The sequence below is a fragment of the Athene cunicularia genome (genome assembly GCF_003259725.1).
Source record: "Athene cunicularia isolate RWA chromosome 17 unlocalized genomic scaffold, athCun1 chr17_part1, whole genome shotgun sequence".
NCBI classification, from domain to species: Eukaryota; Metazoa; Chordata; class Aves; order Strigiformes; family Strigidae; genus Athene; species Athene cunicularia.
The window spans coordinates 5,466,503-5,478,198 of NW_020799122.1; the positions used below are offsets into that span (position 1 = coordinate 5,466,503).

Genomic DNA, 11,696 nt, shown 5'->3' on the forward strand with positions numbered 1-11,696 from the left:
AGCAGCTTCCACCCTGTCCGTCAACCCTCGGTAAGGGCCTTCGAGGCGTTTTCCACAGCAGAGGTCTGGTGTTGCTGCAGCTCTAAGCAAATCCTGCTCCCTTAGGATGGGCTGCGGCGGGAGCACGTCGCTCGGGGTTGGTCCCTGTACACCTCCGGTTATGTGCAGATGAGCTAGAAACATGGAAGTTCTGTGAGCTGTGATGGTCTCCCTGTGCTCCGGGGCGCTGTAAAAGCAGCACGCGTTTTTTTCAGGCACAGGAGGACCTGGGTTTCATTCCTTTGCCCCCTCCTGCCACAAGTGTGAGGGCTTCAGCTCCACTCACAGCGTCAGCACGGCATGCATCACCTTAGCTCTGTGGGGACAAGGACATGTTGAGAGGGGCTGTAGCCAGCTCTAGCAGGCTCTACCTCTCTTTTCCAGTACCAGAAGGACAAGGACTTCCTCAGAGACAAAAGCAATGATGGATTTAGGTAGTGACCTGAACTGTGGCAAACCACATCTAAATTTCCCTAGTGTAATACACTCCCTTTATTTTCTAACTGAACAACAGCTTTAATACCCACAGCCCAGAAAAGCAGGTGCATTCCCAGAGGCTAGCAGGCAGCAGAAAGCAGACACTGGGCTCTGATCTAAGGGCAATTCTGTCCTTTTGAGGAACACATGGAAAAAGCGTACCCAGTCATTCCCCTTGGAAACCATTTTGATAACTCACATCAGACAAGAACCCCAGGCAATTGCTTCAAGAGCAGAGAGGATGAAACAAAACAACAACAAAAAAAAACCCTCTTTCTAGAGTTTCTGCTCTTGATAAACAAGTTATTCCTTAAAACAAGCACTGCCACCTGCTTTGTTTCAGTAAGTCAAAAAAAAAAAAAGCTTTTATAACAAACTTAATGGCATTTGGTCAGTTATTACAGATAGCTTTGGACTCTTGATCTGATCTATCTCTAGGATCTGTTTAAGGGTTTATATTAACAGACTTGGAAACCAGCTCACTTAATCCACAATCATGTGGACCAAGCTTCAGAGGAGCTAAACTAAATACAATGACACACAGTGTAGCTTCAGAAGATTTATTTCCAGTCCTTAAAGAAGACTGGTGCTGCTTTTGCTTGTGAATTTTTTTCTCTCCATTACAGTTTTGGTTTTCATGCAAACAGTAGTGAGAATATTTTTGTTTTGTTTAAAAGTGCAGCCTTTGGCAGGAACAATCAGCCTAGTAGAGTTAATCATCTGCATTTCCTTTAAAAAAATTTATTAAACCATGATTTTAAAAAAGTTAAAAGCTGCCAAGAACATTTAAGAAAAGAGTAGAGAAAGGGCAAAGAGCAAACATCTGGATTCCAGAAATTGCATTATGGAGCAAGAATCACTGCAGTAACCAGAGCGTGGATAGCACAGTCCCAGCTACATCTGGATCCTAGCTCATACTCCACACTTACAGCCCTTCTTATTTTGCAGGCTTGAGGCCTTATCCATCATGGAAATGGACCCGATAGCTCCAGGGGACCAAGCTGAAACACATACAGGGAGGTCTGCAAAATTCAGAGAGACAGAGCAGCTGCGTGAAGACAGATCCTCAGCTGCAACTGGTCTGGCAGGGTTCACAGTTTAGTCACCCAGCTTCCTTTCACCTGAAGGCTTAATTTCCCCATGGCCTTCCTGAGGGGCTGCAAAAGCATTACAGCAGGCTTGTTTCTGCACTGGGCAGACAGGACGGACAACCACCTGTTCAGAGGTTATGTTCCGGATCAGATCCAAGTGGAGATTCGTCAGGAAGGGGGCCTGTAAGGTAGCTTTAATCAACCTCGCTGGTGTTGGACCCACCAAGATGAGACTGCAGGATGAACTCACAGACAGACAAAAGCTGTACCTGCAGTGAGCTGTGCCCACCTCCAAGCCTAAAGGCCCTGCAGGCAAGCAGACCTGTGTCATACCCCTTCCCACGTTCACCTAGCATGTGACTAGGCCACAGAGCTGGGAGCCTGACTTGTGTTTTGTTGAGATCAGGAGGGAAAGAACTAGTCCAGAGTCAGGAAGCATAGGACAGGGGAGACAAGGCTGCTGTCAGGGGCTTTGCCAGAGAAATGCTCAGTGTCTGGCAGCGAGGCCCTTTAGGAACCTGTTGTGACAAGCACAGCTCTGAATCCACACATTGGGAAATGCAGGAAGGGCAGAGGAAGGTACGATCACAGGATTTTTTTTTTGGGTCTCACATTACAATTGGTGCTACAGCTTCTGTCTAACAAACTGAGTTGGCTAAGAGATGCAGCAGAAAGACATGAGCTGGGAGGGTCTCCAGCTTCCCTTTCTGTTCCTCTAAGGCAGGTTAGTTGAAAACTAGGACTGTCCACAGTAAAGAGTAACAAAGCACAGGTAACCTCTGTTACAGGCAGCAAAGCAAACAGTGCCAATTTTTCAGCCTGTCCTCTTCAAGGGAGGCTGGCTATGTCTCTCTCTGGAGGCGGACCAGAAGGTTTTGGGTTGCTTTCATGGGCTTTTCCTTCAAACATCATAACCCTGCAAAACACAACAGAGAATACCAATGAAAAAAGAGGTGCATCTTTACCCATCACTGGGGTGGGGTTATTTATCTGCTGAAAAACAGCATCTGCCTTCTGTGCAAAGGGCATCCGATATGAACAGAGGAGGGAAAGCCATGAGAGGGCAGTGCTGCCAGCCTGGCAGGCTGCTTTGCTTTTCCAGCAGCCTCCAGGAGTGGGTCCCAAAGCCTCTGCTGGTTTTCCTCTCAGAGCTCAGAGGATTAGCACGTTTTATTTAGACAGCCACTTCCGAAATCCTCTGGGCACACACTGCACGCCAAGTTCTCCTGATGCGTGAAAGCAAATACAGTCCCTGGTCCACCTTGTACAAAACCACACAGCAGAACATTCAAAAGCCAACACTGAGCAAACAACAGCAATTACAGGCAGGAAAGAGGGCAGAGACAAGGAGCAAGGCACTGGCTAGAAGAATCCCAACCATTTTGTAACCACTAGCACTGTCTTCCTCCCTGAGGACTGTAGCTACGCTGGGAATGCCAGCTGCCACGCTCGATCAAAGGACTGCACTTCTCTTGGGATGAGTTTTACATTTCTGCTCCTGCTCTGAAGAGTCCAACAGACAATGGGGCATCTGTTAGCAAAAGAAGGGACCCATCTGTGAAAGCTGCTGCAGTTCGGAGGAAGGATGGGAGATATGGTACAGGCTGCAGGCTCAGCCTGCTTCCATGGAGAAAGACAGGAAGAGCAAGGGTGTCAGAAGTCTGTGCGTGCTTGGAAGAGGAGCATCCCAACATGCAGACACAGGGCACTGAGTGGGGAGAGCAGAGACTCATCGCCAGCAAGCACACAGCAGCTTAGAGGGACCACATGAGATGTGGGAGCAAGATCCTTCCTCCCAACCTGCCGTGAAAGCTGGCTGCATTTCTAAAGCTGCCTTCAGAAGGGGGCAAGGGGGATGGAGAGGAGCAGCTCCTATTCATGGTGGTTACAGACGCAAAAGCAGGGCCAGCCTCTGTGGCTGTGAAAGGAAAAGCCAGGCTTCAATGGGGTGGACATGGAGCCAAGCAAGTGTTCGGAAGCCATTTGTTACAGCAGGACTTTCAGAGCCCCGTTGAGAGGGCAGAGGGGGCCGTGGGAGGCTGGTACTGGCAGCCTGTACTGCAGAAAACCTCTCCCAGCACAAGCCAGCTGTTTCAAGCATGTGTCCTCTCTCCACCTACTGCCTGTCTCTCCAAATCAGGCAGGGAGGGAGTATCCTGTGGGAACCGGGAGACAGCACTGCTGGTGTTGGCAGGACCATCATTCACTGCTCAAGTCCTGCCACCATTCACAGGGGAAGCCTGTGTCCCCAAAGCCAGCAGGAGCCACAGGGGAGAGACGGGAAGAAGTCCTGCAGTGCTGAGTGCCTGCACACCCTCAGGAAAGGGAGAGAATCGCTCCACACGGAGCACGTGGGAGGAAGCCTGTGCTAACACGCAGCAGGCAGCTCTGCTATGAGCACTCGCCGCTGCTCAGCCCAGACACGGGCTTGTACACCCTCTCATGTCTCTCTGCAAACTCCCCCTTCACAAGGGTCCTCGTCTCACCCCCACAAACACCAAGCATGCACAGCTCCACCTCCACAGAACAACTTCTGCTTCCCAGCTCAGGTCCCACGTCTCCCCAGCTCCCTCCCAGGGACACTCACAGTTTAAGCACAGCAGAGCGTTTCCCAAGCATCACGTTGACAAAGTCCTGGTACGAGATGGTCTCGCTAACCCCGCCGGTCACCTCGGAGATCATCTTCTTCAGTTCTAGGTGGGTCTTTGGAGCCCCCATCTTCTCCATCATCCTTTTGACAGACATCAAATCTGCAAAAGCAAGGCAAGCTGTGCTGTCGAGAGGTTACCACACTGAGCACAGACCAACCCTAGGGGAGCAGGCACAAGCTCCCACCTCAGACCACTTCATCTGCAGACTCCAGAGCTGACAGCATTAAGCTGTTGCTGAAAGCCAAGAGAAGCCTTCCAATACAGTCCACTGCTGTGCTGCCAGTGCAGAGCATCACTTCTCTTCTGTGCACTCAAGATAAAAGCACCACACACACAGAAGAGGGACAACTCTCCAAGTGCTCCAGAGACACGTGGGGACACCGCTCTCTAGCTCAGAGCGTGGCGCCAAGAATCACAAGGATGGGGAGGAGGGAAGCAACGCCGGGTTAAATCTGGAGACAAACAGGCTGTGGGGAGCAGGCGTCCCTGCCCATCGCCACAGGACATTTCCTTCCATTGCTCTGCTGCCCGCTGTGATCTGCAGCCCCTTCCCTCCCGGAAATGGCAGCGCAGCCTGAGCCGGGCCTCCTCCAGCTCCCCACAGGCTTTACTTCAGCTCGAAGACTGGTGGAGGAGGGGAGCAAGGCAGCAGCCTCCTGGGAGGGCACAGCATGTGAGCGATAACACTTTGGTGTCAGCTCCAGGCCTGCAGAAGCCTGGATCTTTACATAACTGGTGCTTTCTGGGCCCAGGGCTGCTCAGCTGAGCCAGACTCACACCCAAGTCCTCTGCTTCCCTCTGCTCCCCTTCCAGCAAAGCAGAGAGCTGCTCTGCACCAGAAATGCTCATGGTTTTAAACACCTCCTGCCTCAAGTCAGGCAAAACCCAGGATTGTCCAAGCCCTGCAGCTTCCCAGCTCCAGAAATGCTGAGGATTGAGGATGCCTCAGTGGAGAAAAAGGAAGAAGAAAAAAAGCATTTAGAGCAGAAAGAAGTGGAGGCTAAGCAGAGACTCAGAAAGAGAGCAGGACTGACAAGAGCTTAGGTCTTGAAGAAGGTGAAGAGACTGAAGAAGCTGAGAGGCAGGGGCTGGAGAGTCAAGGAAGCTCCTCACTGGAGATCAAGAGCCAAGCAAGGCTGGACAGAGGAGCAGCCCAGAGGTTTTCCTCCTCAACCACACCAGTACAGAGAGAAGCTGCAGATAGAGCAGGTGACACCACCTCAGCAGGCTGTTGCTCTTCCAGCTCAGCACCAGCATCCCCCAGTCACTCACCAATCTCGCCTTGGTTGTTCAGGTCAAACTCCATGTACTTCTCTGGAAGAGACACAGAAGCAAGTTAGAAGGACACTAGAGAAGGGAGTAGACAGGGTTTTGGAGTGCTGCCTGCTTAGAGCAATGAAATAAAAGATTGATATACTGTCAAACGCAAACAGTTCAGAGGGAGACCATCTCAAGACCTCGTTTTAACACCCTTAACTCCAAAGCCCTGGAATTGAGATAAATGCTCTTTAATTGTGGCTGCTTTTCTTTAAGTTGAAGGAAAACACTGGCACGAGAACAAGGTATCAGCTATCCATGGATAGCATTAAAAGGTTTCCAGAAAAACAAAGCTCTGGAACAGTCTCCCAGAAGGAGTAGCAGGGAAAACAAAACAATGAGCTCTCCCAAAATGAAGTTTGATTGGATTAGGAGGGGCATTAAGTGACATAGTTGCCTGCAATAGCAAGGGACAGACTCTGTAGTTCTCCCAACACTGTGCTGCACTCCCAGAGCAGCACCTGCCAGGAGAGATGCTCAGGGACCACAGCAAGATGCCAAAGCCAAGAACAGCCTAGGAGTAGTAATGCTGGAGCAGGTTGTTTGCCCTTCCAGCCTGCTGTCAAACATCGCTGAATCAGGCAACTCCAGCATCCTCAGAGAAAGGCAGAGCCTGCTCTGAAAGGTCTGGTTCTCTCTGCACATGCTGTAACAAACCGAGCACTGATTTGAGTTAGAAAAATCAGGATTTCAGTCCTGTGCTGCTTCTGACCTTTGGAGTGGCACACCTGCATGCTTCCTACCCACCCCCTCCCTTGCTAGCTGTTCCCTATTTAGACTCTAAGCTCTCCAAGCAAGGATTTGTTTGTCTTGCAGATAATACAGCTCCTGGCACTGCAGGGGGCCCCCCATCATCTCAAGTTCTGCTAAATGAGAAGAGCAAGATGCCTGCTGCCACCATCCATCCACGCTGAGCTGGAGAAGTCTCCACTTGCCCTGCAGTTAGCACTCACTCCCCAGAACAACCTCGGAGGGTTCAAATTAAGTGAGAGCTCCCAGGCTGCTCCTCCCCAAAGGGAAAAGACCTTTTGCCTTTGCTCCAGGGGCACCAGCAAGCAGATGAGCATGAAGAGAGAGAGTGAATATTTCACACATCAGAGCCTTCCCAGGACCTGTGCTTCTGAAGGGAAGTGCTGGATAAACTGGACTGATGGGCAGGAGGCAGCATCTTGGCATGTCTTCACCTGGGTCTCAGCTGGTGGATTACCCTGGTCAGGAACTGACCAGGACAGAGTGCTTCAGGCAGGAATGTCTCTCTTGAAGCATTAAGCAACTCATCCTAGATGAAATCGGGGCTGTCACCCACATGCTATGGGGCCAAAGTGATGCTTGATGTGGAACTGTCTCTCCCCACACTCTGCCCCACCACAGTGACCTTGTGCAAATGAACTGCCACCTCCCTGGGCGGGGTCAGGCACCCCAGCATGCGCTCGGGGACACAAACCCTGCTCTGCCGTGTCTGTGCCCAGCACATGTTTTCTTTTCTTCTCAGCTGACGCTTGGCCAAAAGCACAGAGAACAGAGGCAGCTTTACATCATCGTGCTCTGAGCCTCGGCTCACACATTCATCTTCCCCTCCCATCCCAGCTGCAGGGATTTGGTGGGGCAAAACCCGACATGGTCCCTCCCCTCATAAGTGCATTTACACAAACACTGCACGGGGGCTCCCCTGGCCTGGCTGGGGAGGGCAGAGGGAAGGATGGCAGAGAAGAAACACTCCCCCCATCATCACACAATGAACCTATTGTTGAAGGAGCCGGAGGAGGCATTGGAGAGTGGGACAGGCCACGGAGGCAAACTCACGGGGCAGTGGAGGGAGATGCCAAAGGCTCTCGTTACAGGGAATTCTGCGCCTGTGACCTACAGTTGCAATGTTTGAAGAGCCCCAATTGTGATGGGAAAAATAATGCGGGCCTGCAGCCAAAAGCCAAAGCCATACAAAAGGCAACAGAAAAAAAGAACGGGGAGCACAGGAGGCTCCTCTGTGCTCAGCAGGGTAAGGGATCACAAAACCCCAGCCAGCTTCTTCCACGCTGGATTGCAAAGCCAGAATTCAGAGGGGCATAGCAGACAACACCCGAAATGGAAGCAAGGTCAGGTTTTTATTTGGTTACAGCCAGGCTGAGGACAAACTTTGAGGACAGTTCAACAGAGAAGTTATGTTTTCTCAACTGCCTTCAGCTGCTGCTTGGAAAGGAAGTGGATGTACCCAGAACAGCCCTGCCAAATCTTGCCCTGTTAACACTTTGGGAACAAGCTCTAGAGGACCCCAGGCTTTTGAGCTGTCTCTCTATGTCCCATCCCAGCAAACGGCCCAAACCTAAGCTCCAGATCTGCTGAACCACTGGAGTGAGGCTTTGGCCAGGACCAGAGCTACATTACTACTGTTGCCTCTGGTACCAAGGGGCTCAGACTGAAAAAACTTTTGAGAAGAAAAGTCCCCAACTTCTTCAGGAAGCAGCTGATCTGTGGGAAGAGGTCCTCCTACTCACTAAAAAAAAAAAGAGTCCAGCTACTGCATCGTCCATTATACCAGCTAGCTTGTCTAGATAACTAGACAGAAACCATCCTCCTTTGCTGCTCCCCGGGCTTTTGCCCACGCAGCAGGTTTTGCAATAGCAGCAGCTGCCAGGCAGGATGTCTGCAGGGTGACATGTCCCTGCCCTGCAAGTGGGGGAAGCACAAAGGCTCATGTGGGAAAACACCTCTCCAGGGAGTTCACCGAGTCCCACAAGCAAGGGGGAGGTATCCATCCCAACTCAGTCACTTGTATTTGGCAGAGAATCTCAGGCTGGTAAGATCCAAGTATTGAGGAAAATAATCTGTTCAGAGCAAAGAGTCAGGCTGACAGGACAGGGAAACCCTCCGGTTCTCACCTTTGAACACTGCCAACTTTTCCTCCAGGTCTTCTTCATCACTGAACTTTGGGTCACAGAGAAATTCCTAAAAGAGGAAAAAAATAATATCCCCAAGGTTAGAGACACAAAGGAAAAAACACCCTAGAGGGCATGTACAAATGCAGCATTACCCAAAGACCTATGCAATTCCCAGAGAGCCACATCTGAGCAACAATGCCAGGAGGCTTGAAAATGGGTTGAATCCCTCCACACCTTGTCATTAACATTCCAGCGCAAGGGGAATGCTTCTGGTGTCTCAGATTTCTCACAGCAGCTTGAGAGGACTGGACCCCATGTGCTTTGGAATAACTGCATGAAACTCCCTCTTCTTGCTCACCCAAAGTTTTAGCTCCCCACATCTTTGCTTACGCACACACAGCACATGGCTTGGGCACCTATTGCCAGCAAGGGCTTCTAGTCCTTGCAAAAACCACTTTGATCTCAGATTTCAAACTCTTGGATAAACTCTGAGGGCTAAGCAAATAGAACAGGCAAAGTTTGCAGAACATGGTGCACCCAAGAGAGGACAGGTATTTTGGGGTAAGGAATGGGGTCTCACTCTCTCAGACTGCCTATCCATTTTCCCCCCTGCCCTGCTCAGGCTGACGAGGAAATCCTGGGTCACTTCTGGTCACTTGTCCCTAGCCCCACCTCAAAAACCTTCAGGTACCGTGGAGAACAAACCACAACTTGCACAGCCAGCTCCACCACAATGCCCTGCCAGCAACACCCCCCCGCAGCTGTGAGCAGCAGGGTCTTGCTCCTGCCTCTACCCTCCCACACCGCCTAGCTCCAGCGAGCCCAGCACAGCTTAATGACTCGATCTGTGTTCAGCAACAACACCACATTCTTCAGTGTAGAAATCATTAACATCTGCACAGCTTATGCATGGCCTGTCCAGGATAAAACTCCTCCAGGGGTTAGAGTGGATAGAGGGCTGAGGCTGTTCCCTACTCTGGGCATGTGTTCCTCACCACTGTTCATGCTCAGGAGGAAGACAGGAGTGGGTTGCCAAGAGTCTAAGTCCTCCAGCACTGGTAGTACTGGGGCATCATCACTTGTGATTAATGAGACCACCCCCACCCTCCCCAAGAAGCCCCATCTGCAGGCACTGGGGCATCAGGACTGCAGGAGGTCCACAGAGCCATCACTGACCCAAATGCCCTCCAGAGCATGTTCTCATTTCTTCAGAGGGAGGACTGAAACCAGCTATCTCCAGATGGGACAAGCTGGGCCAGTCTGGCTGCTGGGCCAGCTCTGGAAGCTCTGCAGCCGATACCTGGTTCCTGCTGCCACAGCCAGCCCTGAGATTTTCACGCTCAACCGCCACCTGCCACCCTGACCCCACAGCACATGCTCTGGGCCCCTCCAGCCCACACACCCCCTCCTTCCTCACTGGGACAGAGGAGCCTGGACCTGCCCAGAGAGTCCAAATGCCTCAAAACCTTCACTGCCAGTTAACCACTGCTTTGACAAGTCTTATCTGCTGCTGAACTAAGGTTTCGCAGGAAGCCCACTAGGACAGAAGTGACTGTCATCCCCTCCTCCCATCTCACAAAGTCCAGATGGGACACCAGAGACCATGCCCACTAAACCAGCGTGACAGAGACTTCCCTTATCACCATGGACACCAACTCAAAGTGAGAGCTGTGGTGAAAAGCAATGTTCCCAGTTCCTTCTTTCGCTCTCCTTTGCCAACTCAGTTTCATTTATCTGTTATTTCTACCCAGGGGTATCGTTTGCCAGCCCAACACAAAGGGCCCAATTCAGCTTTGAGACCTGGGCTCAGCTAGCAGCAAAAGTCACCAGAGAGCAGAGTAGTGTTACCTACTGCCGTTGCCACTGAATAGCCTCTGTAGAAGGTACTTGCCAAACATCACTAAGAACCAAAAACATCTCTTGTCCACCACGTCACAGCCTCATTTCTGCCCTGCAGGAGCAGCAGGTGGTTGCAGCTACCAGCAGGACAGGGGATGTGAGAGCAGAGCCCCCTATTTCTCTGGGAGCAAGAAGCAGCACAGAAATGGTGAAGGCCAAAGGGATGATGGCCGAGGGACATGTGCCCAGAGGTGCAACAGCCCCAGCAGCATGGTAGGAGAGCAGGATGGGTGACACTGCACATACCTCACACCCTTGCATTTCAGCTGGAGGGGAATGGGACAGCCCACCAGTGTCACAGCTCTGCTCCAGATGGAAGGAAGCAAGAGGGGAGCGTATTTCAAAGGCATTCCACCCTCCACATTGTATGCAAGCCGGGCTGAGACTGCGATAAGGCAAACACTCACAATAGCACACAGGAATTCAGTCCCCAGGGCCAGTGACTCAGACTCAGCCGAATGGCTGAAGTTCCTCCTAGAGCCCTTTGCTAAAGCTCTCATTTTAAGGGGCATGTTCTATTAATAAGAAGTGTTTAATAAACCCCAGCCTCTCCCCCGCTCCTGCCCTGAACAGCCTTTTTTGGGCAGAGAGGCTTTTCTAAGCCAATAAACTCAGCCACACAAGTCCCAGCTACCTGCATGACCTGAGGAAAGCCAGATCCTTCCTCCCTTTCCAAAACGGCATCTCCAATCAGCAGGCCAAGCTCTCACTGGGCTGCTTAAGTGCTCAACACCAGCCATCCTGCCTGCCGCGGCTGGGACGGGGCTGAGGGATGCTCCTGCCTGCCCTGGATGGGAGCAGCAGGCACCTGCTCTCCAGCGGGCTGAATTCCTTCCCCACAGGCCCGCGCATTAGAAGGTAAAACTGGGTTGAAACTAATCTCTGCTGGATTAGATTTGCCACCTTGATGCACGAGGCTGAACAATGTGATTGCCGTTCCCTAGGAAGAGGGGAATGGCCGAGAGGGGATCCCAGAGGAGTGTTTCAGGCTGGAAGAAAGAATTCAATTCTAAGAGTCAGCTGTCCTTCAGCAGCACGTGTGCACGCAGGACGCTGCCTGCCAAAGACCCGTATCCCAGCGAGAGTTCTGGAGTAGAAATCAGCCAAGAAAACAGGGCTGGGAGGGAGCTAAGTGTTAGGACGAGAGAATGAGATTAAGCCTGATAGGAATTTGGCTTGATAAGTTTTATTAGGAGCACTTTACTGGGTTGCAGCCTTGGGGCTCTTCAGGCTTGGGAAACCCCCTCCCTGGCTCCACTCACAGTTATCAGCCCAGGTTTACCTATCAGCTCTGTCAGAAGGAGGTGTGAGCCAGTTCACTTGCATGCCTGCTCACAGCAAACTCC

At 51.5% G+C, this 11,696-nt stretch overlaps 1 protein-coding gene across 1 annotated transcript in view; it reads right to left on the minus strand.

Annotated features, from left to right (window-relative positions):
* Positions 1–2,211: 2,211 nt before the first annotated feature.
* Positions 2,212–11,696, minus strand: part of AIF1L (allograft inflammatory factor 1 like) — a 12,089-nt gene continuing 2,604 nt past the window's right edge. Inside the window, exons 3-6 of the mRNA XM_026860304.1 lie at positions 8,452–8,522; positions 5,531–5,572; positions 4,195–4,357; positions 2,212–2,523 (exon numbers count right to left, since the gene is read on the minus strand). Coding sequence (XP_026716105.1) covers positions 2,436–2,523; positions 4,195–4,357; positions 5,531–5,564 — 285 coding nt within the window. The 5' untranslated portion in view covers positions 5,565–5,572; positions 8,452–8,522 and the 3' untranslated portion in view covers positions 2,212–2,435. The remainder of the gene's footprint in view (positions 2,524–4,194; positions 4,358–5,530; positions 5,573–8,451; positions 8,523–11,696) is intronic.